Source organism: Pseudopodoces humilis, chromosome 29 (genome assembly GCF_049639895.1).
Source record: "Pseudopodoces humilis isolate 2021_Gansu_Grassland_sample_001 chromosome 29, ASM4963989v1, whole genome shotgun sequence".
NCBI lineage: Eukaryota > Metazoa > Chordata > Aves > Passeriformes > Paridae > Pseudopodoces > Pseudopodoces humilis.
In genome coordinates, this window is record NC_142228.1 from 636273 (window position 1) to 658893 (window position 22621).

The following is a 22621-nucleotide window of genomic DNA, read 5'->3' on the forward strand; positions in this document are numbered from 1 at the left end:
CGGGGTGTGCAGGGGTGTGCAGGGGTGTCCAGGTGTGCACAGGTGTGTCCAGGTGTGTGTGTGCTCTGTGTCAGAGCACAGCCCCTCCTGTTCCCATCCCTGCGCGGTGCGCACGGGTGTGAGCCGCTGTCCCTGTCCCTGTCTGTGCCCCTGTCACTGTCCCTGTCCGTGCCCCTGACTGTGCCCCTGTCTGTGCCCCTGTCACTGTCCCTGTCCGTGCCCCTGACTGTGCCCCTGACTGTGCCCCTGTCGCTGTCGCTGTCGCAGCCATGGCCCCGCGCCCGCCGCTGTTGTTGGTGGCCTGCGCTGCTCTGGCGCTGCTGCCGCTGCGGCCCCGCGCGGCCCCGGCCCAGCCCGCGTACCCCGGGGACGACGCGCCCGTGGAGGATCTGCTGCGCTTCTACAACGACCTGCAGCAGTACCTGAACGTGGTCACCCGCCCGCGGTGAGCAGGGCCCGGCCGTCCCGATGTTTTCCCTTATCGCGACATGCTCCCCGTCACGGCATGCTCCCTTATCGCGACATGCTCCCCATCACGGCACGCTCCCCGTCACGACATGCTGCTCCCCGTTCCGATGTGCTCCCATCGGGATGCGCTCCCCTCCGTGACACGCTGCCCGTCCCGAAGCGCTCCCCAGCACGAGCCGCTCCCTGTCGCGACACGCTCCCTATCGGGACACGCTCCCGTGGTGTCCCCCTGTCCCCATAACGCGTCCCCGTTGCAGGTACGGGAAGCGGGCGGGCGGGCGAGCGCTGGCCGAGGAGCCCCGGGGCGCTCCGGGGTGCTGAGCCCCAGGTGAGGCACTGGGGGGGCGGGAGGAGCCCCCCGGGGCAGCCCCCTGCCTCAGTGTCCCCAGCGGGAACAGCCCGGGGGGAAGGGGCTCTCTGGGCGGTGCAGCCCGGGGGAATTCAGGGGGAGACCCTGGAGGGTGTCGGGGTGCGGAACGTGGGGCTGGGGGACCCGGGGGGCACCTGGGGGTGTCAGGGTGGGGGACATGGGGCTGGGGGGATCCAGGGGGGCTCTGTGGGGAAGGGGACAAGGGGCTGGGGGACCCTGCGTGAGCCCCCCTTTTGCTTCAGGGACACGGCCGGGGCCGAGTGGGTGAAGACGCCCAGAAGGTGCAGCCCCCCCGCCCCCGCTGCACCCCCGCGCCCCCCCGAACCCGCACCGCGGGGCCGGGACAGACCCCCGGCAATAAATCCCCCCCTGCAGCCACCGCCTGTCCTGCCTCTGCCTGCTCGGGGACACTGGGGACACTGGGCTGGAGGCAATCCGGGTACTGGGGACACGGGGGGGTGTCTGGGGGACCGCGGTGACACTGGGGACAGAGGGGATGCTGGTGGCCCCGGGACGCTGGGGACACGGGACACGGGGCCACTGAGGGTGTCGGGAACACGGCTGCTGTGCTGGGGACACTGGGGACACCGGGTGGCGGTGCTGGGGACACTGGGGGTGCTGGCACTGTGGACACGCCTACGCGGCCATCCCTGTCCCTGTCCCTGTCCCTGTCCCTGTCCCTGTCCCTGTCCCCGTCCGGTCGGTGCCAGTCGCGAGTGTCCCGCGGCTCCGCAGCGATGCCGGCGGCCGCCCCCGCCTCGGTCACGGGTGAGCGCGCACCGGGAGGGGCTGGCGCGGGCACACGCGAGTGCAAACACCCCCCGTGCACGCGCGAGGGGGCAGGGTCGGAGGGCCGGGGGGTGTCGGGCACGCGCGTGTGCGGGGGGGGCGCCCCGAGAGAGGGACCCGAGCGCGCGTCCTCGTCCGCGCGCGCGCGGTTCCCGCGGGCGGGGGCGCGCGTGCCTTGCACGCGGGCGCGGCGCGGCCCCTTTAAATCCGCGCTCCCGCCCCCCTCCCACCGCCCCCTTAAAGGGGCCGAGCCCCCGCCGTCCCCCTCCCCACGCCGCGGGACGCTGCCGGGGGGTCCCACCCGCGAGCGGGGTGGGTGCGCAAGCACGGGCGTGGAGCGAGGGTGAGCGGGCACGGCGGGGGGGCCGCGGGGAGCGCGCCCGTGGCTTTGCACGCGAGCGGGAACGCGCGTGGGAGACGCTCTGCGGCGCGCGCGGGGGCGCGCGGGTTAGCGGGGGCGCGCGCACGCGGGCGCGCGGCGGCGTTGGGGGGTGCGCGGGGTCGGCGCGCGCGCGCGAGCGCGCTCGGGTGTTTTGCACGCGTGGGTGCTCACGTGCGTGTGCACACGCGGGAGATGCGCGTGCACGAGCCGTGGCCGCGCGCGTGAGCTCATGCCGGCCCCCCCCCGACCCCCGACCCCCTCCCCGCCGCCGGGGGGGCAAAGCGGCCGGAGCGCGCCCGGGGCACACGCGTGTGCAAGGCGGGGGGCGCGGGCCCGGCGCGGGTGGGGGCCCCACGCGGGGCCGGGGGGTTGCGGGGGGGCGGCGGTACCCGGATCTGGGGCGGGGGAGCCCGGCCCCGCAGCCATGAGCCTCCCCGGCCCAGGGTCCCCACAGCACGCCCCGGCCCCCGCCCGCGCCCCCCCGGCTCCCCCAGGTACGGGGGGCTGGGAGGGGCCGGGGGCGATGCCCCCGGGGCCGGTGATGCCGCTCGGTGGGCGCCGTGGGGCGGGGATGCGGTGGGGCATGAGACGGGCGGCGGGAGATGGGGTTGGGGGGTTCGGGTGGTGCTGTGACCCCCCTGGATTGAGGGGGGGGGCTGATGGATGTCCCCCCCCGCCCCCCCGGTGCATCGCCATCGTCCCCCGCCATTGCAGCGCAGCCGCGCAGCCGCTCCCGCCCCCGCGGCCCCGGATGCGGCCCCCCCTCAATTGCATCGCCCCCCCGTCTTATCGCCCCCCCATCGCACCACCCCCCTTCCATCGCCCCCCCTGCAGCCCCCTCCCGTTACTCTGCTCCGGGGGGGCTGCACGGTGACAGCTGCGGGGGTCCGTCCCCCGTCCCTGCGGCTGAACGAGGAGGGGACATTTCCCTATCCCAGGGGACCCCGACACTTGTCCCCGTGATGGGGGCGGGGGGCCAGGGGTGACTGTGACAGGAAAGGGGGGGGACACGAGCACCCCCGCCTGCACTTTCACCCACCTTGCTGCTCCCCCCCCCCCCCCCCGCCGTGTCCCTGTGTGTGTCCTCCCCGTGTCCCCCCCGTGTCCCCCCCCAGCCATGCAGCAGGTCCTGGACAACCTGATGGGGCTCCCGGGGACCCCGGGGGTGGCCGACCTTGACCTCATCTTCCTCCGCGGCATCATGGAGAGCCCCATCGTCCGCTCCCTGGCCAAGGTATGGGGGCACGGAGGGAGCGGGTCCCCCCCCGGCACCCCCGGGCCGTGTGGGGGTCTGGGGGTGACCCCCCGTGTGAGTGGAGGGAGGCTCCAGTGTTTCTGTCACCTCCTGGGGGTCCCTATTCCCTACCCCCAGGGGTCCCTAATCTCCCCCAGCACCCCCAGATCCCCAATTCCCTCTGGCCCTGAGGGTCCCTAAACTCCCTGGCCTTGAGGGTCCCAAACAACTCTGCTGTCCCCAATCCCCGCCCCCCGCTCCATCCGGGGGTCCCTAATCCGCCCCAGGGGTCCCGGACACCCTGTCCCGCCGGGGGTCCCTGATCCCCTCAGCCGCTGGAGGTCCCCAATCCCCCCAGCCCCGGGGGTCTCTGCCCTCACCCGCCTGTCCCGGGGGTCCCCGCGGTGTCCCCAGGCTCACGAGCGGCTGGAGGAGCGGAAGCTGGAGGCGGTGCGCGGGGACAACCTGGCGCTGGTGCAGGAGATCCTGCGGGACATCGGGCGCCTGGCGCGGCCCGACGTGCAGGCAGCGGCGGCGGAGCTGGCCCGGATCCTGCGGGAACCTCACTTCCAGGTGCGTGGGACACGAGCGGGAGCCTCTGTCCCGTGCCAGGCGGGGTGGCACGCGTGTGCCAGGCGCGTGGGACACAGGGGTGACCCCCGCTCCCCGCCCCGCGTGTCCCAGTCGCTGCTGGAGACCCACGACTCGGTGGCTGCCAAGAGTTACGACCCCCCCCCGAGCAGCCCCGGCCCGGAGGCGTCCCTGGGGTCGCAGCCCGTGCCCCCCGACGCCGTGCGCATGGTGGGCATCCGCAAGGCAGCCGGGGAGAACCTGGTGAGCCCGGCCGGGACGCTGAGCGGGGCGGGGCGGGCTGCGGGCGCATGAGGAGGGGAGGGTGGGACATTTCAGGGTCCTGGGAGGCTTGGTTCAGGGAGCTGGGGACGTCGGCAGCACTATGGGGTATTGGCACTGGGGGGTGATGGAGCATTTCGGGGTGCCCTGGGCATGGGGACGTCCCGGGTGGCTTTTTAGGGGGGCTGGGAGCATTTTGGGGTACGGGGGTGATAGCGGGGCTCCTGTTGGGTGCCGGGCGGGTGTCACGGGTGCCGCGGTGTGTCCCCGCCGGGGGCTGAGCGGGGCTGTCCCCTCAGGGGGTGACGTTCCGGGTGGAGCGGGGGGAGCTGGTGATCGCCCGAATCCTGCACGGGGGGATGGTGGCGCAGCAGGGGCTGCTGCACGTGGGGGACGTGATCCGCGAGGTGAACGGGCGAGAGGTGGGCAGCGACCCGCGGGCGCTGCAGGACAGCCTGCGCCACGCCAGCGGCAGCGTCGTGCTCAAGATCCTGCCCAGCTACCAGGAGCCCCACCCGCCCCGCCAGGTACTGCCCCGCATCCCTCTCCGCATCCCAAACTACATCCCAAACTACATCCCAAACTACATCCCAAACTACATCCCAAAATACATCCCAAACTACATCCCACCTGCATCCCACCTGCATCCCAAACTACATCCCAAACTACATCCCAAACTACATCCCACCTGTATCCCACCTGTATCCCACCTGCATCCCACCTGCATCCCACCTGCATCCCAAATGCATCCCAAACTACATCCCTCCCTGCATCCCACCTGCATCCCAAACTACATCCCTGCCTGCATCCCACCTGCATCCCAAACTACATCCCTGCCTGCATCCCACCCCGCATCCCGCACTCACCACCCTGCCCACAGCTCCCCCTGCCCTCCCTGTGTCCCCATCCCCGTGTTGTCCCCCGAGCCCCACGAGCCGCTGTCCCCCTGTCCGTGCCACGTGTCCCTTGGCTGTTGGCACCCCCGTGTCCCCCCCGTGCCCTCCCTGCGGCCCCTGCTGGTCCCTGCCCTGTCCCCGTCCCCGCACAGCCCTGGGTGCCGGGTGACACTCGCCCTGTGCTGCCGCTCCCCACCCCGTGCCAGCCACCCCCGTCTCCGAGGGGACAAAGCAGCGCTGTCCCCTCCAGGGCTGTCCCTCCAGGGCTGTCCCATCCAGGGCTGTCCCTGCCAGGACTGTCCCCTCCAGCGCTGTCCCCTCCAGCGCTGTCCCCCCGCTGCCTCTGGGGCCACACGGGCGAGTGTCCCTGCCCGTCCCCATGTGCGCCATCGCGGGCGCGGCGCTGGCGGCGCTGGGCACCCTGGTGTGCCTGGCCGTGGCCGTGGGGCTGTGCCTGGGGGTCGCCGTGGTGGTCGCGTGGGGCGCGGCGGCGGCGGCCGGAGCCCTCTGGGTGTGCGCGGGGGCCGTGCGGGCCTGGCTGAGCCGGGCACGGCGGGGACGCCCCGGCGGGGGGAGCGTGTGACACGGGCGCTGGGGACACCGAGGCACCGCGGAGCGGCCCGGGGGGGGCACAGGAAGGATCCCGGGGGTGCGGGGGGGGTCCCTCCGCTGATCCCCCGGTTCTCAGGTGTTCGTCAAGTGTCACTTCGACTACGACCCGGCCACCGACAGCCTCATCCCCTGCAAGGAGGCCGGGCTCAAGTTCATGGCCGGGGACCTGCTGCAGATCGTCAACCAGGATGACCCCAACTGGTGGCAGGTCAGGGGGGCCCTGCAGGGTGCTCTGGGGGGACTGTGGCTCCTTGGCTCCATCCTGGGCCACGGAGGGAGAGGGGGTGCTGGGGCTGGGAGGTTCTGGGGGAGATGGAGGGGTCCCTGTGGACTTGGGGTGTGCCTGGGAGAATTCCTGTAAAGTGGGGGGTCCCTGGAGCTCGGGGGAGGTCCTTGGAGCTGAGGGGCTACCTGGGAACTGGGGGAATCCCTGGAGCAGGGGAGGGTCCCCGGAAATTCAGGGTTTTCCTGGATGTGTGTCCCCATTGGGATTTGGGGGGGCCTGGAGCTGAGGGGTTCCTGGAAATTGGGAGTCCCTGGAACTTGGGAGGTTCCTTGTGGGACTTGGGGGGGTCCCCGCAGCTGGGGGTGTTCTCTGTGGGGTCGGAGGGGTCTCTGGAGCCCAGGGGGGTCCCCATGCGTGGCTCTGTGTCCCCAGGCGTGCCACGTGGAGGGCGGCAGCGCGGGGCTGGTGCCCAGCCAGCTGCTGGAGGAGAAGCGCAAGGCCTTCGTCAAGCGGGACGGGGAGGTGGCCCCCACGTCGGGTACGGGGACATCGGCCTGGCCGCGGGGGACACACCGGGCGGGGCGGGGGGTGGAACGGCCGCCTCCCGAGGGGGGAGCACGGTGGGTCCCCTGAGCCGTGTGACAATGTCCCCATCGGCCCAGGGTCCTGTCCCCAGGGCATTGTCCCACAGGAAGTCCCCGATTCTCAGGGTGATGTCCCCACCCCGCTGCAGAAGGTCCCAGCTCCCGTGCCCCTGTCCCTGTCCCTGTCCCTGTCCCCAGCTCAGCCAGCCCCTCGCCCTCGCAGGGGCCCTGTGCGGCAGCCTCAGCGGGAAGAGGAAGAAGAGGATGATGTACCTGACGACGAAGAACGCGGGTGAGTGTCCCGGGGCACTCCCCGGGGGATCGGTGGTGGCACCCGCTGGGACAGGGTGCCCCGGGGTCCCCGGGGACGGGTGCCAGCGCTGTCCCTCGCCCAGAGTTCGACCGGCACGAGCTGCTGATCTACGAGGAGGTGGCGCGGATGCCGCCGTTCCGCCGGAAAACGCTGGTGCTGATCGGGGCTCAGGGCGTGGGGCGCCGAAGCCTCAAGAACAAACTGATCATGTCTGACCAGGCGCGCTACGGCACCACCATCCCCTGTGAGTGTCCCCGTCCCCGCCCGCATCATCCCTGTCCCCTGAGTGTGGCTGTCCCTGTGACCGCCCTGCGCTCCATCGCCGTCCCTGTCCCCTGTGCTTGTCCCTGTTCCTCGCCAGTGTCCCTGTCCTCGCCAGCATTCCCGTCTCCTGTGTCCATCCCCGTCCCCTGTGACCATCCCTGTCCCCGTCCCGCTGCCATCCTTGTCCCGTGTCCATCCCCGTCCTCTGTTTCCATCCCCGTCCCCTGTGACCGTCCCCTCAGCCGCGTCCCCGGGCCCGCTCCGGGCCGGACGCGGTGGCGGGCGGTGTCACTGCGGTGTCCCCCGGCAGACACGTCCCGGAAGCCGAAGGAGAGCGAGCGGGACGGGCAGGGCTATCGCTTCGTGTCGCGGGGCGAGATGGAGGCGGACATCAAGGCCGGGCGGTACCTGGAGCACGGCGAGTACGAGGGGAACCTGTACGGAACCAGGATCGACTCCATCCGCGCCGTGCTGGAGGCGGGCAAGATGTGCATCCTGGACGTGAACCCGCAGGTGGGGACACGGCCGGGGGGGGACAGCGACAGCCCGGAGCCCCCGGGCGCGGGGCTGAGCGCTGTGCCCCCCGCCCCAGGCCGTGAAGGTGCTGAGGACGGCGGAGTTCGTGCCCTACGTGGTGTTCATCGAGGCCCCCGGGCCCGAGAGGCTGCGAGCCATGAACCGGGCGGCCCTGGAGAGCGGCGTGGCCACCAAACAGCTCACGGTGCGGGTCCGCCAGGGGCCGGGGAGGGGCGGGGAAACTGAGGCAGGCTTTGGGGTGAAGGAGGAGGACACGCGGCTCGCAGTGGCTGGTCCCCGCCATCCCTGGGGGCGATGGGGAAACTGAGGCAGGTTTTGGGGTGCAGGAGGCGGACGCCCAGCGCACGGTGGAGGAGAGCAGCCGCATCCAGCGCGGGTACGGGCACTACTTCGACCTGAGCCTGACCAACGATGACCTGGAGCGCACCTTCGGGCGGCTGCGGGAGGCCATGGAGCACCTGCGCGTGCAGCCCCAGTGGGTCCCCGTCACCTGGGTCTATTAGGGACCCCACAAACCCTCCCCTCGACCCCCCGAACCCAGCCAGGAGGGCCGGGGGGGACCGAGGGGGTTGTGTCTCACCCAGAGGTGCGATGAGCTCGCCGTGCCCAGCCCCGCGGGGGGCGGGGGGGCGGCTCTCTGCAGACCCCCCCCCCAGCCCAAGCCCGACCCCTCTGTCCCCCCTACACCGCCCCAAATGTGGGGAGGGGCAGAGGCGGCCGGAGGGGTCCCGTGGGGGGCACAGCCCCCACCCAGCTGAGTCACTGCCAGAGCCTGGGGGAGCCCCCCTGTTCCAGCTGGGGACCGGGGATGGGGGTGCGGGTTTGGGGGGTCACACCCAGCCCTGACGTGGCCGCGGGTGTCCCCTCCTGTTCCCCAGGCCACAACCCCTCCTCGGGGGGCTCTCCCTTTACCAGGGTGGGGGTCCCTCACTGTCCCTCTTGTCCCCTGTCACCCCTTCCCGGGTAGCAATAACCCCCTCCCCATAATTAACCCTTAACTAACCCTTAACTGACCTTGTAATTAACCTTGTAATTAACCCAGTGGGGGGCTGTGGCTGCGGACTCGCTGGCGGGGGTCTGGGGTGGTGACACGGGGTGTCCCCAAGGGACAGGGACACGGGGGGTGCAGGGTGTGCCCCCGTGTCCGCCCTGCCCGGAGCCCCCCCCCGTGTCCCCCCCGTCCCTGCCGCCGTTTGCTCCTTTTTGGTACTTTGCTGTGGATTTTATTAAAGGAGAGAAAAATGGGTTTGTGCCTTGTGGTGAACGCGAGGGTGGCTTGGGAGCTGGTGTCACCCGTGTCACCCGTGTCACCCGTGTCACCCGTGTCACCTGTGTCACCCGTGTCACCCGTGTCACCCGTGTCTGACCCGGGTGCTGATGGGTTTTTATCTGTAAATCGCCATTTCCCAGCGGTGTGAGGGCGCAGGGAGGGCTGGGGGTGGGGGGAGTGTGTCACACGCGTGTCACCTTCACACACACGGGGCCCTTCCTTGGTGCTGCCGGGAGGGGTCAGCAGAGCCGCGGCCACGGGGGGGGGCTGTGGGGGTGTGCAGAGGGGTGTCACAGGTGTCACGGGGTGTCACAGGTGTCACAGGTGTCACGGGGTGTCACGGGGTGTCACAGGTGTCACGGGGTGTCACAGGTGTCACAGGGTGTCACAGGGTATCACGGGGTGTCACAGAGTATCACGGGGTGTCACAGGGTGCCACGGGGTGCTGTGGGGTGCCAGGACCATGGGGTGACATGTGGTGCCATAGGGTCCTACACGGTGCCCTGTCCGGAGCTGTGTCCGTGGGTTCTGTGTCCGTGGATTCTGTGTCCGTGGGTTCTGTGTCCATGCTCTGTGTCCGGAGCTGTGTCCATGCCCTGTGTCCATGCTCTGTGTCCGGAGCTGTGTCCATGCTCTGTGTCCATGCCCTGTGTCCGTGCCCTGTGTCCGGAGCTGTGTCCATGCCCTGTGTCCATGCCCTGTGTCCATGCCCTGTGTCCGTGCCCTGTGTCCGTGCCCTGTGTCCGTGCTCTGTGTCTTTAAGCGGTGCTGTCCCTAAAGCCGCTGTCTTGGCCCGTCCATAATCCCCGTGTCCCTAAGCTGCCGTGGCTATAAGGGCTGGGGCCGCACGCGCCGGCCTGGGCAGTGTCTGAGCAGTGTCCGAGCCGTGTCCGAGCCGTGTCCGTGCCGTGTCCGTCCAGAGCCACACGCGGTGACAGCCATGTGGCCCGTGCTGCTGCTGCTGCTGCTGCCGGTGGCCCTGGCCGTGCTGGCCCTGGGCAGGGTGGCCCATCGGCTGCTGGCCCCGTCTGGCAACCCCTTCTCAGGGCCACCCCTGGAGCCACCACGGCCACTGGTGACTGACCAGAGGGCCCGGGACAGGGTCCTGAAGCAGGGTGAGTGTCCATCGTGTGTCCTGCGTCTGTGTGTCCTGTGTCCGTGTGTCCATGTGTCCTGTGTGTGGCTCCTGTGGGGCACAGGGCTCAGTGTCCCCTGGCTGTCACTGTCACACACCTGTGCGCAGGGTTCAGTGTCCAGCGCGTGCCGGCCCAGCTGGACGCTGTGGTCATCGGCAGTGGCGTGGGGGGCCTGGCAGTGGCCGCCACCCTGGCCAAGGCGGGCCGGCGGGTGCTGGTGCTGGAGCAGCACGAGCAGGCCGGGGGGTGCTGCCACACCTTCCAGCAGCACGGCTTCGAGTTCGACGTGGGTAAGGACCCCCGACCCCTGGGCAGCCCTGTCACCCCCCTGTCACTCCCTGTGTCACCCCCCTGTCACCCCCCTGTCCCTGCGGCCCCACTGTGAACCTGCCACCAGCCCCGGTGTGTGCAGTACCTGTGTGCTGTGTCTCAGCCGTGTCCCTGCTGTGTCCCTGCCATGTCCCCACCATGTCCCTGCCGTGTCCCTGCCACGCCAAGATGCCACCCGCACCCCTCAGTGCGACACACCAAAGGCAGACGCTGCTCTCCCGCCGTGTGTCCATGCGATGTCCCCGGTGTCCCCACACCGTGTCCCTGTCCCCACAGGCATCCACTACGTGGGGCAGCTGCACGAGGGGAGCCTCCTGCGGGTGGCCCTGGACCAGGTGACAGACGGGCAGCTCTGCTGGCACCGCCTGCCCGACCCCTACGACGAGGTGACCCTGGGACCCCAGCGCTACCTGCTGCGCTCGGGCAAGGTGGCCTTTGTCACCGCGCTGGAGGAGCAGTTCCCCGCCGAGAAGGAGGCCATCAGGGAGTTCATGAAGCTCTCCAAGGTGCGGCCCCGGCGTCACCTCCCCGTGGGACTGGCATGTCCCCAAGGAGGGGTCAGCTCGGGATGGTGACCCTGGTGCCCTGGGGTCACAGCAGCGACCGTCCTCAGGACGGTGTCGCCGGTGGCACGTGGCGATGTCCCGCGGGTGGCCGCGTGCCGCTGCTGGCCGTGCTCGAGCTGTCCCCGCGCTGCCGTGGGTGGTGACGGTGACACGGCGGCTGTCGCGCAGGTGGCCTCGCGGCACGCGGCGCTGCTGGCCCTGCTGAAGCTGTCCCCGCGCTGGCTCGTCACCCTCGTGCTCCGCTCGGGGCTCCTGCCCCGCCTGTCCCCCGTGTTCCGCATGGCCACCACCAGCCACAGCCAGGCCGCGGCCCGGCTCACCTCCAACCCCGACCTGCGCGCCCTGCTCGGATACCTCTTCTACGGTCAGGGAGGGGCTGTCGCGACAGGGAGGGGCTGTCGCGATAGGGAGGGCACCAGGCGGAGGCGGAGGGTGGTACTGCAGCGGTGGAGGTTGTGTCGCGACGGGGGTGGCACCATCACGATACGAGCAGTGCTGTGTTGGGATGGGGGCGGCTGTATCGCGGGTGGGAAGGGCCGTGTCGTGACAGGGGAGGGGCACGCGGCACCGCGGGAAGGCCGTGTCGTGACAGTAGAAGGATGCGCCGTGATAGGGGAGGGCTGGGTAGTGACGGGAGAGGGCTGGGTGGCGACAAGGCAGGGCGATGTCGTGACGAGGAGCACCGTGTCGCGACACGGGAGGGCTGTCCCCCTGTCCCCGCAGGCACGGCCCCGAAGGACTCGAGTTTCCTGGTGAGCGCGCTGATGGTTCACCACTACCAGCGCGGGGCCTGGTACCCGCGGGGTGGGGCGAGCGAGGTCGCCTTCCACGCCGTGCCCGTCATCGAGCGCGCGGGGGGGGCCGTGCTCGTGCGCGCCCCCGTCACGCGCGTGCTCGTCAGCGCCTCCGGCACCGCCCTGGGTGAGCGCCGAGACCCCCCCCCGCCCTCCGGGGGACGCGGTGGCAGCGCCCCGAGTGTCCCCTGAGCCCCCGCCTCGGTCCCCAGGGGTGGCGGTGCGGGCGGGGCCCGGCGAGGAGGAGCTGGAGATCCGCGCCCCCCTCGTCATCTCCGACGCCGGGGTCTTCAACACCTTCGGGAAGCTTCTGCCCCCCCACGTGCGCAGCCACCCCGGTAATGCGGCGCGTGTGTCCCCTTGTCCCCGTGTTCCCGTGTCCCCGTGTCCCCAGCATCTCTGGTGTCCCCAGCACCTCCACATCCTCGTCTTTGCTGTCACCCCCTGTCCCCCGCACACGCAGGGTCGGTGTCACCCGGTGTCCCCTGCCCGGGCACTGTCGGTGTCACCCGGTGTCCCCGCAGGTGTCCGCTCCCTCCTGGCCATGGTCCGGCCGGCCATGGGCTCCTTCCTGGTGTTCGTGGGGCTGCGGGGCAGCGCGGCCGAGCTGGGGCTGCCCCCCACCAACTTCTGGATCTACCCCCACAACGACCTGGATGCCATGTGAGGGGTCCCGGCACCCCGGGCGGGGCGCGGCGGCTGCCGGGGGGGCCCGGGGGGGTCACGTCCCTGTTTTCCCGCAGGATGACCCGGTACGCCGCCCTGAGCCGCGACGACGTCCCCGAGAACCTGGCCATGATGTTCATCACCTTCCCCGCCGCCAAGGACCCCACGTACGAGCAGCGGCACCCAGGTACGGCTCCGGGGGACCCCCGCGTCCCCCCCCCGCTCCCGTCCGCGGGCTCAGAGGCTCCGCGGTCCCTCCGGCACCGGGCGGGCACCGCCACCGCCACCCGCCGGGGATGTCACCGGCTGTCCCCGCCCCGCAGGCAGGTCCTGCATGACCATCCTGACCATGGCGCGGTTCGAGTGGTTCGAGGAGTGGGCCGGGAGCCGCCCCCGGCACCGCGGCCCCGAATACCAGCGCTACAAGATGGACATCGCCCAGCGGCTGCTGGAGCGGGCCCTGCTCCGCTTCCCGCACCTGCGGGACAAGGTGCCCCGAGGGACGGGCTGGGGTGTCCCACATGCTCGGGGTGCCCCAGGGGGGTCCGGCCGTGCCCCCCGTGCCCCCTGACACGCCCCGAGCCCCCGTCCCCCGCAGGTGGAGTTCGTGGAGGCGGCGTCGCCGCTCACCAACCAGCACTACCTGGGGGCTGCGCGGGGGGAGATGTACGGCACCGAGCACGACCTGCGCCGCTTCAGCCCCGCCGTGGTGGCCGCCCTGAGACCCGACACGCCCGTGAGGAACCTCTACCTGACAGGTGAGGGGTTGTGTCCCCGTGTCCCGCTGTCCCCGTCACCAGTTCCGGACGCTGTCCCCAGGGTCCCCCCCCGTCCGTGCTTGTGGCCCCCGGGGGTGGCTGTGTGTCCCCCGGGGGTGGCTGTGTGTCCCCCGGGAGTGGCCCTGTGCCACGGTGGCTGTCCCCAGGGCAGGATGTGTTCTCCTGCGGGCTGGCGGGGGCCGTGCACGGGGGGCTGCTCTGCGCCTCGGCCATCCTGGGCCGCCTGCTCTACCTGGACCTGCTGCTCCTCAAGAGGAAAATCAAGCGGCGCCAGGGCCGGCACACGGCGTGAGGGGACAGCGGGCCTGGGGACAGCGGGCCTGGGGACACCTGTCCTTGGGGAACACTTGTCTTTGGGGACACCTGTCCTCGGTGACACCTGTCCTCGGGGATGGCCCCGGGTTGGGAGAGGCTCCCGGCTCAATAAACCCCGATGTCCCAGCAGCCTGCACCTGTCTTTGGGGGGATGGAGAGGGATGGGGATAGGGACAGGAACGGAGAGAGGGTTGGGATGGGGATGGAGAATGGGATGGGGGTAGGATGGGGATGGGCACAGGGAGCACCCACAGCTGGGGGTGAATATGGGGTGCAAAACCCCCCTTAAACTTTCCCCCCTTCTCCCTCTGTACTTCCCCAGTCCTCCACACCAGCAGAACCCTGAATTCTTTACACTTTTAAATATAATAAATAGGGGAATTCTCAGTGGGATGGTTTGGGGAAATGTGGGGACACGGCCCCGGGTGGTCCCGAAGGGTCCATGTCCCCCTGAGCGGAGAGTTGTCACCAGCTGTCCTTGGAGGGGGTCACCTCTAGGTCCGGGCGGTGCAGGGGGGCTGAGCTCTGGGGTCGTGGCCACATTCGGGGCACGGCCCCTGAGGCAGGGGGTACAGGAAGGGCTTCGCTGTCACCTGAGGGCGAGGGGGGGCGGGTCAGGGTGGGGGGGACGTGTGGCACACTCAGGGGGTGCCACAGGGAAGGGGGTGTCCCCCTTGGGGGGCAAGGCAGCCCCAGCACCCCCCACCCCACATCCCATCCCCCATCACCCCGACCCCCATTCCAGGCTCAGCCCAAGCCCCTCGGCCGGGCTGGACCCACCTCGCTGTAGGGCGGGGGCTCCAGCGCCAGGGGGATGGTCCCGCTGGGCAGGCTGGGCAGGGTGGGCAGCAGGGTCAGGGGCGGGGGCGCGGGGCCCCGGGGGTCTCCGTAGGGCGGGCCCGGAGCGGGGCCCTGCGGGCTCCTGTAGGCGGGGGGCGGCACGGGGTCCTGGCAGAGCTTGCGGAAGAGGTGGAAGATGAGGAGGAGGACGATGATGGCTATGAAGGTGATGACGATGATGAAGAACATGGCCCTGGGGACACCAAGAGGTGCGTGCTGGGGGCTGGCACGTCCCCCCCTCCCCGGCACCCCGCGGTGTCTGTCCCCTCCAGCCCTGTCCCCGCTCCCGCAGGGCTTCCAGGGTCTCTCCATGTCCTCGTCCCCTTGCCCCCCTCCCCAGGGACCCCTCCCGGTCGTGGCCCCCTGGTCCTCCCCACAACGAACCCGGTGTCCCCCGGTACCGCCGCGTCACCTCGGTGCCACAGCCGCACTCTGGACCGGGGGCACCCCACGGCCCGCGCCCTGCACCCCACACCCGCCGCCCTTTGCACCCTCCCTGCCCCACTGCGGACCTTGCCCTGGGTGGGGGGAGCCTCAGGGCACCCCGCCGTGGGTCACTTTGGGGTGATTTAGGGCACTTTGGGGTTTTTTTTAGGGGTGGGACCGTGCCAAAGGGGGCTGGTACCCTGCTGAGGGGGGCTGTCCCCAAGCGGGGGGGTGGGAGGGTGGCCTGGGTGGGCAGGGCGGGCTCAGGGTGACACCAGGGGTGCTTGGGGTGACACAAGGGGTGCTCAGGGTGTCGCAGGGGACCCCCGGCCCTGCCGGGAGCCGTGCCCGGGCCGAGGGGAGGGCGAGGAGCCACCGGTGAGGCCGAAGGAGCGGGATCCTCCCGCGGGTGTGAAGAGCCGCCGGCTCAGCTCCGTAAACTCCCAAATCCCATCAGCGCCCTGAGCCCCGCGCCGGGCGAGCGGGGGGGACCAGGGGAGTGACCCGGGGGTGACCCGGGGGTGACCCGGGGGTGATCCGGGGGTGACCCGGGGGGGACCCGGGGGTGATCCGGGGGGGACCCGGGGGTGACTCCCAGTGATCTGGACTCGCTCCACACCGTGGCAGTGGGTGACGGAGCGGGTGAGCGGCCACCAAGGGGTGAGGAGGCGGCGGGGAGGGGACAAGGCTGCCGGGGGGACAAGGGACGGTTTGGGAGGGGGAGTTGAAGCCCCGGAGGGCTGAGGGGATCGGGCCTGCCCTAAGCAGGATCATCCCCTAAGGGGTTTAGGGCTGCCCGGGGCACCGGGGCTTGGCCGCACGGGACAGGCGGCTCCGGCCGCGTAATTGGCTCAAGGGCTTAGCGGAGGATTTGCCACCACATGTCCTCCCGTGCCCTGCTGGGGACACCCCAAAATCGGCCTCCCGGTGAGGCAGAGCCCCCCCCTCGAGCAGGTGAGCTCCCCCTGTCCTGGCCGGGCTGAGTTTGCCGGGGCTGTGTCCCCCCGTGTCCCCCGGGGGAGGGGAGGGAGCCCGGGGCTCCCCTGCGCTCCTGATCCCGCACGGGGAGGGTGGAGTGAAATCCCAGCTGGAGACAGAAACATCTGCGGGGCCAGGTGGGAGCGGGAACGGAGGGTGCACACACCTGGACACATCTGGATACACCTGGATACACCTGCATACACCTGGGCACACCCGGACACAGCTGGACACAGCTGGACACACACGGACACGGATACACACATGGACACACGGACACACGGACACACACACGGACACACACGGACACACGGACACACGGACACACACACGGACACACACACGGACACACACACGGACACACGGACACACACACGGACACACACACGGACACACGGACACACACACGGACACACACACGGACACACACACGGACACACGGACACACACACGGACACACACACGGACACACACACGGACACACGGACACACGGACACACGGACACACGGACACAAGGACACACACACGGACACACACACGGACACACACACGGACACACTGACAGACACACACACGGACACACACACGGACACACACACGGACACACACACGGACACACTGACAGACACACACACGGACACACACACGGACACACACACGGACACACACACAGACACACACACGGACACACACACGGACACACACACGGACACACACACGGACACACGGACACACACACGGACACACACACGGACACACACACGGACACACACACGGACACACACACGGACACACGGACACACACACGGACACACACACGGACACACGGACACACACACGGACACACACACGGACACACACACGGACACACACACGGACACACACACGGACACACGGACACACACACGGACACACTGACGGACACACGGACACACGCCCATCATCCTCCGGCACAGGCAGCCTGTGCCTGCAGGACGGCTGTGCCAGCCCCGCTCCCGCTGCCAAGGCTGCCACGGTGCCACCGGCCCCGGCTCAGGGACCAGCGCCATCCCCGCCCGTGTCCCCAGGTGACCCCGTCCCTCCGCTCTCCCGTTTCCCAGGCCAGGGCGGGGTCCCGGGCGGGGACACGCGCGACAGCCGGGCTCCGGTGCCACCCGGGCACGGCCACCCGTGGGTGGGACGCGCCGCTGTCACGGCTGGGTCCTGGCACGAGGCAGGAGGACCCCGGGCCCCGCGCTCCCCCCGCCCGCTCCGGGCCGCGCTGCCGGCGCTCGCGGTTCTGTAAGCGGCGGTGACGGAGCCCCCCAAAAACGTGAGAACCGCCGGTGCTGCGGGGGGAGCCCCACTGCGGGGCGGGGCCGGGCGCCTGCAGGCGCTCCTGGGGTACTTCAGTTTCCCTGGGATGAGGATGGAGGTCCCCGGCCGTGCGTCCCTGTCCCCTTCCCGGGGCCGCCCGGGCCATGGGGTGTGCACACGCCCTCGCTGCCCTGTGCACACGCGTGTGCAAGCGTGCCCGAGTGTGCACTGGCGTGACCGAGATCCCCGCACGGACCCCGCCGCCGCTCCCCGCGCACCACCACGCTGCACAGAGGACCCCGGGTGTCCCCCCATCCCCACACCCCATCCAGGCCACCGTCCCCCCAGCCCCCTCCCCGCCCCCGCCTGGCCCCGTGCCCCCCTTCCCCACCGCGGCCCCTCTCCCCTCCCTCGGCCCAGCCTTTTCCCTTCCAGCTCCCTGTTTGAAGCTATTTTTTCCACAGCTCCTGCCAAGAGCCGCTAATGAGAAACAAACGGGCTCCTCGGCCGCGGCTGCTCCCGGCCCACACACCTCCGGCCGCGGGGCCGGGCTTGCACCTCCCGGTGCCCTCCTGGCAGCGGCCCCGGGCACCTGCATCCTCCCCATCTGGCACCGGCACCGGGCATCTGCCTCCTGCCCAGCTGGCACCGCCATCCTCGCCGTCAGCCCCTTCCCCGGGCACCATCCCCGGGCACCTCCATCCTCCCTGTCCGGCCCCATCCTGGGCACCTCCATCCACCCACATGCCACCATCGCCGGGTGTCTCTGTCCTGCCCGTGTTCCACCACCCCAGACATTTCCAGCCCCCATCCAGCACAATTCCCAGGCATCTCCATCCTCCCAGGGCATCTCTGTCCTGCCCACGTCACCATCCCTGAGCATCTTAACTGTCCCCATCTGTCATCATCCCAGGGCGTCACCAACCTCCCCATCCTGCACCATCCCTGAACATCTCTGTCCTGCCCACCCAGCATCACCCACGGGCACCTCTGTCCTGGGCATCTCCGTGCTGCCCGGGCGCCACCATCCCCGGCCATCTCATCCTCTCCTCTTGTCACCATCCCATTTCCATCCTGTCACCATCCCTGGGGTCTCCACCCCGCTGCAGGGCAGGGCTGGCCCGGGGCCAGGTGCCACCAGACTCTGAGCAGCTCCGTGTCCCCTCTTGGCCCGTGTCCCGTGGCCAGGCCGGGTGCCAGAGAGGTGCGAGGTGTGAGGGAGTCCCGAGCTGTCCCCCCGCCGGCTCCCCCGGCCCCCCGCCCGTCCCAGGCTCAGCGGGGCCGCAGCCAAGCCCGTGCTGTTCCAGTTGGCCCCGGCCCGGCCCCAGTTATCGGCCGGTCACATTTTCCACTGAGCCCTGTTTGTGTTTGCAGCGCCGGGAGGAGGGGAGGGAGCGCGGGAGAAGGGCAGGGACCCCCCGATTCCCACCGCGGGGAGGGGGACAGGGTGGGGGAAAGGGTTTATGGAGGCGGGGATGGGAGAGGGACTCCGGCCAGGGACCGAGGGTGGGAGCAGCACCCAGGAACGGGAGCGCGGATCAGGGTGAGCTCAGAGCCGGAGCTGGACCCAGGGACGGGGACATCGCCCGGCCTTCGAGGGACAGCAGGGGTGTGGGAGCAGCACCTGGGGACGGGAACGGTACCTGGGGATGGGAACGATGCCCAGGGATGGGAGCAGCCCCCAGGGATGAAAATCACAGCGACACGGAGCCGGCACTGCCCGAGCTGAACATTCTCTCATCCCACCCTTGAGGCTCCCGAGACAGCGACGGCCGAGCCAGCCCCACGCCGGGAGACGCCCCCTCCCCACGCTCATGTGGGGAGCAAACCCCCCTGTCTGGGGCTCCCCGGGGCCGGGCGGGTTCCTCGAGCGAGCGAGCCCGGGCCAGGCCGTGCCGGAGGGACGTCACGGGGCCGGATCCTCGCCCTGCTTCCTCGAAGGAGCCGCCGCTGCCGCTGCCAGGGTGACGCTGGCGGCTCGGGGCTGACCTGCTTTCTCTCCTCCAGCCCTCTCCCGCTCCGGCATCCCTCCGGCATCCCTCCGGCATCCCTCCGGCCGGGCCCGGCCCCGCTGCGCCGCCAGCGCCGACGGCTTCCTGCGGAGGCGGAGGAATTTGGCTCCCGGCCGGGGGCTGGAGCCGGACACCGCCGGCAGCGCGGCCACCCGGGGCTCCAGCGGGACAGCCGGGGCTCCAGGGGGACAGCCGGGGCCCTGGGGGACAGCCGGGGCTCCAGCGGGACAGCCGGGGCTCCAGGGGGACAGCCGGGGCTCCAGGGGGACAGCCGGGGCTCCAGGGGGACAGCCGGGACCCTGGGGGACAGCCGGGGCTCCAGCGGGACAGCCGGGGCTCCAGGGGGACAGCCGGGGCTCCAGGGGGACAGCCGGGGCCCTGGGGGACAGCCGGGGCTCCAGGGGGACAGCCGGGGCCCTGGGGGTCTGCCCTGAGAGCACACGAGTGACACGGGAGTGACACGGGTGTGACACGGGTTACACACACCGGGCTGAACTCCCGGCGGGGAGAGAAGGGAGGGAAGGACAGAGGGACTGGGGAGAGAAATAAATACAGAGTGGAAAGTAGTCAGATGGGATGGATGGATGGATGGATGATGGATGGATGGATGGATGGATGGATGATGGATGGATGGATGGATGATGGATGGATGATGGATGGATGGATGGATGATGGATGATGGATGGATGATGGATGGATGGACGGATGGATGGATGGACGGATGGACGGATGGACGGATGGACGGATGGATGGATGGACGGATGGATGGATGGATGGACGGATGGATGGATGATGGATGGATGGATGGATGGATGATGGATGGATGATGGATGATGGATGATGGATGGATGGACGGATGGACGGACGGATGGATGGATGATGGATGATGGATTGATGGATGGATGATGGATGGATGATGGATGGACGGATGGACGGATGGATGGATGGACGGATGGACGGATGGATGACAGGTTACATGGGAGAAGGGACAGACAGGCAGCTGGCACAAGGGACAGTGTCACAGCCAAGGGACACTCCACAGTGTGGCACCATCAGCCCCCAAAGCCCCCCTTGGGTTCATCACAACCCCCTTTTATCCCCCCCAGCCCTGCGGAGCAGCCCTGCCCCCCTCGGGGGTGAGCCCGTGGGCGCCACAGGTGTCACCGGTGTCCCGCAGCCCTCGGGGGTGGCACCCAGCGCGTGCCCGTGGCGCAGTGTCCCTGCTGTCCCCAGTGCTGTCCCCAGCCCTGCTCGTGGCGGTGTCCCCAGCCCTGCCCGGTCCCCTGGGGCCCCGAGGGGCGCTGCCCGGCCGGGTGGTCCCCGTGCTGAGCCCCCCCCGGGGTGAGCAGGGCGGGGCCCGGCCCGGCACAAGGCGGGGACCCCCCCCAGCCCCCCCGGCTCCCGGCTCAGCCCCCGGGCCCCCTCCCGCTGCCGACGTGGAGGCTGCGCCGGAGACGTGTCAGGGGTGGGGTGGGAGCCAAGGGCATCCTGCGCCTGCCCCAGATTTCGGGGGGGCTGCGGGCCCTGGGCAGCCCCGCCAAGGGAGGAGGCAGCGGCCCGGGGATGTGTCCGGCCGCCGTCGCTGTCCCCGTGTGGGGACACGGCTGCTCCCGGGGGGCTCGGGGAGCGGGGGCTGAGGTGGGGGAGCTCCCCTCGCTCTCCTCTGCTGCCTCTCCTGGGGTCCCCGGCACCGCCCGTGACATGGGGACACCGCGGGCCACCCCCCGGCCGGGCCGTGCCTCAGTTTCCCCTCACACGTGTGCAGGGCCAGGGTGGGGGTGGGTGGGTTGGTTTTCTTTGGGGGGGAGGAGGGAAGACTTTTATAGATTTTGGCTTTGCCCCAATTTCATCCCTTTCAAAACTTTTTGTTGGGTGGCCTCGCCCCCTCCCCGCAGGCCACGCCCACACGGCCACGCCCAATCCCCCCGGCACCCCCGTTCTGTTTCCACGACGGCCGCGTCCCCCTGCCAAAGGGACGTGGCGGGGATGGGGGGGACACCGAGGGGGTGGGGGGACACCGAGGGGGTGGGGGGGACATGGAAAGGATAAGGGGACCCCGTCAGAAATGGGGATTCCGTGGAGAGGGGGGGCACTGTGGGGGTCGGGGGGCAGGGAAGGGACGGGGGGGACACTGTGGGGGTCGGGGGACACTGCAGGAACGGGGGACACCCCATCAGGAACGGGGACCCCGGGCGATAACGGTGGCGCTGGGGGATCCCCGGCAGTTTGGGGGATTCCGTGGCGCTGGGGGGACACCCCCAGGAGGGGAGGGAAGGGTTAAACCCCCCCCAGCAGGGAACTGGGATGAACTGGGGGAACGGGCAGGGAGGGCCGGGAGGAAGGTGCTGACGTGGGGCCGGGCAGGAGGAGGAGGAGGAGGAGGAAGAGCTGGAGCACCGCTGCTGCTGCTGCTGCTGCTGCTGGGCCGAGCTCCAGCGGGAGGGACCCTCGCTGGGGCCGGGGGGGCGCGGGGCCCACTCCCCCTCCCTGGCCCTTCCTTTGGGGTGGGGGGATCCCGAGTCCTCAGCTGGGTCCAGCCCCCAGCCCAGGAACCCAAACACCCAAATACCCCAACCCATGAACCCCCCGACCCAAATACCCCAACCCATGAACCCCCCCAACCCACACCCAAACACCCCAACCAACACCAGCCACCAACCCCCAACCCCAACAACTGAGTACCCCAACTCAAAATCCCCAATAACCCAAATACGCCACCCCGGAGCCCCAACCGCCTCCAGCCCACCGACCCAAATACCCCCACCCCAAACTCCACTCTACCCCAAGAACCCAAAGCACCTGAGGACCCCACCCCAACAGCTCCTCCCACCAACCCAAATACCCCAACCCCAATCCAATCCCCCAGCCCAAGCCTGGCTCCCCACTGGGGCTCGCAGCCCCCCTCAAACCGGCAGTTTTTGGGGAGGGGTCGGTGCCAGAGGAGCCCTTTGGGATCCAGGGCACACCCCACAGCTCTGCTCCCCCAAAGCCACCAAATCTTCACCCCCTCCCTCCTGGAGGGCTCTGGGGGTTTCCAGCCCCTCACAGGAAGGTTTTGGGGTACAGCCCTCCCCAAGGGCACCCCCGGGACCCCCCCTGTCCCGCGGGGGCGGTGGCGGAGGGTGCGAGGCGGGTGCTGGCAGCGCCCCGGCCCGGCCACGTGGCACCGGAGCCACCGCCCCCGCCAGGCCGCGGGCACCGGGCCAGCCACGGCCGATGAGGTCACCGGGAGAGCTCCCAGCCAGGCTCCGGAGCCTCCGGCAGAGCGGGAGCGCTCGTCTTCCTACTCCTGTTCCCTGCCACCCCTGTTCCCTGTCCCTCCTGTCCCCTGTCACCCCTGTCCCTTCTGTCCCCTGTCACCCCTGTCCCCTGTCCCTCATGTCCCCCTGCCACCCCTGTCCCCTGTCACTCCTGTCCCCTTCCCCCTCCTGTCCTCTGTCCCTCCTGTCCCCTTCCTACTCCTGTTCCCTGTCCCTCCTGTCCCCTGTCCCTCCTGTCCCTTCTGTCCCCTGTCACCCCTGTCCCTTCTGTCCCCTGTCACCCCTATCCCCTGCCCCTCCTGTCCCGGTCCCTGTCCCCATCCCCATCCCTCCCCACCCCATCCTTGTCCCCTGTCCTGTCCCCGCTCCCGCAAGGACTGGGTTCCCCGGGATTCTTTTCCTGGGGGTTCAGGGATGAGGAATCC

The 22621-nt window shown here is 70.2% G+C and overlaps 4 protein-coding genes across 6 annotated transcripts; 3 read left to right on the forward strand and 1 right to left on the reverse strand.

Moving 5' to 3' along the window:
• Positions 1-269: 269 nt before the first annotated feature.
• Positions 270-789, forward strand: LOC148182439 (pancreatic polypeptide-like). Its single transcript, XM_088067987.1, has 2 exons — positions 270-445; positions 726-789. Exons 1-2 carry the CDS (start codon positions 270-272, stop codon positions 787-789), a joined length of 240 nt encoding a protein of 79 aa, XP_087924113.1.
• Positions 790-1885: 1096 nt separating this feature from the next.
• On the forward strand, positions 1886-8771 carry MPP2 (MAGUK p55 scaffold protein 2). Its single transcript, XM_088067983.1, has 12 exons — positions 1886-1970; positions 3125-3243; positions 3658-3816; positions 3928-4077; positions 4395-4622; positions 5680-5811; positions 6262-6367; positions 6637-6705; positions 6809-6970; positions 7301-7503; positions 7583-7711; positions 7854-8771. Exons 2-12 carry the CDS (start codon positions 3127-3129, stop codon positions 8028-8030), a joined length of 1632 nt encoding a protein of 543 aa, XP_087924109.1. The 5' UTR covers positions 1886-1970; positions 3125-3126; the 3' UTR covers positions 8031-8771.
• Positions 8772-9675: 904 nt separating this feature from the next.
• Positions 9676-13397, forward strand: LOC102104553 (all-trans-retinol 13,14-reductase-like). 2 transcript variants are annotated; one of them, XM_005532484.2, is made up of 11 exons: positions 9676-9912; positions 10041-10223; positions 10540-10769; positions 10998-11193; positions 11553-11750; positions 11836-11961; positions 12148-12286; positions 12367-12476; positions 12613-12779; positions 12888-13047; positions 13215-13397. In XM_005532484.2, exons 1-11 carry the CDS (start codon positions 9738-9740, stop codon positions 13358-13360), a joined length of 1830 nt encoding a protein of 609 aa, XP_005532541.2. In that variant the 5' UTR covers positions 9676-9737; the 3' UTR covers positions 13361-13397. The 2 variants fall into 2 exon arrangements, with proteins under 2 accessions (XP_005532541.2, XP_087924108.1); XM_088067982.1 differs by having other exon boundaries at positions 11836-12286.
• A 440-nt stretch (positions 13398-13837) lies between these two features.
• Positions 13838-14643, reverse strand: TMEM92 (transmembrane protein 92). 2 transcript variants are annotated; one of them, XM_088067986.1, is made up of 3 exons: positions 14608-14643; positions 14164-14416; positions 13838-13976 (listed from the first exon to the last, which is right to left on the reverse strand). In XM_088067986.1, exons 2-3 carry the CDS (start codon positions 14410-14412, stop codon positions 13878-13880), a joined length of 348 nt encoding a protein of 115 aa, XP_087924112.1. In that variant the 5' UTR covers positions 14413-14416; positions 14608-14643; the 3' UTR covers positions 13838-13877. The 2 variants fall into 2 exon arrangements, with proteins under 2 accessions (XP_087924112.1, XP_087924111.1); XM_088067985.1 differs by having other exon boundaries at positions 14164-14635.
• Positions 14644-22621: the final 7978 nt, after the last annotated feature.

Excerpts from the sequence above, each read along its gene's own strand:
- LOC148182439 (XM_088067987.1), top strand. The coding sequence starts at position 270 with ATGGCCCCGCGCCCGCCGCTGTTGTTGGTGGCCTGCGCTGCTCTGGCG. Across the intron at positions 446-725 it reads AACGTGGTCACCCGCCCGCG|GTACGGGAAGCGGGCGGGCG; the intron begins GTGAGCAGGGCC and ends TCCCCGTTGCAG.
- MPP2 (XM_088067983.1), top strand. The coding sequence starts at position 3,127 with ATGCAGCAGGTCCTGGACAACCTGATGGGGCTCCCGGGGACCCCGGGG. Across the intron at positions 5,812-6,261 it reads ATGACCCCAACTGGTGGCAG|GCGTGCCACGTGGAGGGCGG; the intron begins GTCAGGGGGGCC and ends CTGTGTCCCCAG. Across the intron at positions 7,504-7,582 it reads TCCTGGACGTGAACCCGCAG|GCCGTGAAGGTGCTGAGGAC; the intron begins GTGGGGACACGG and ends CCCCCGCCCCAG.
- LOC102104553 (XM_088067982.1), top strand. The coding sequence starts at position 9,738 with ATGTGGCCCGTGCTGCTGCTGCTGCTGCTGCCGGTGGCCCTGGCCGTG. Across the intron at positions 11,194-11,552 it reads GCTCGGATACCTCTTCTACG|GCACGGCCCCGAAGGACTCG; the intron begins GTCAGGGAGGGG and ends CTGTCCCCGCAG. Across the intron at positions 12,780-12,887 it reads TCCCGCACCTGCGGGACAAG|GTGGAGTTCGTGGAGGCGGC; the intron begins GTGCCCCGAGGG and ends CGTCCCCCGCAG.
- TMEM92 (XM_088067985.1), bottom strand. The coding sequence starts at position 14,535 with ATGGAGAGACCCTGGAAGCCCTGCGGGAGCGGGGACAGGGCTGGAGGG. Across the intron at positions 13,977-14,163 it reads AGCCCCCGCCCTACAGCGAG|GTGACAGCGAAGCCCTTCCT; the intron begins GTGGGTCCAGCC and ends CCTCGCCCTCAG.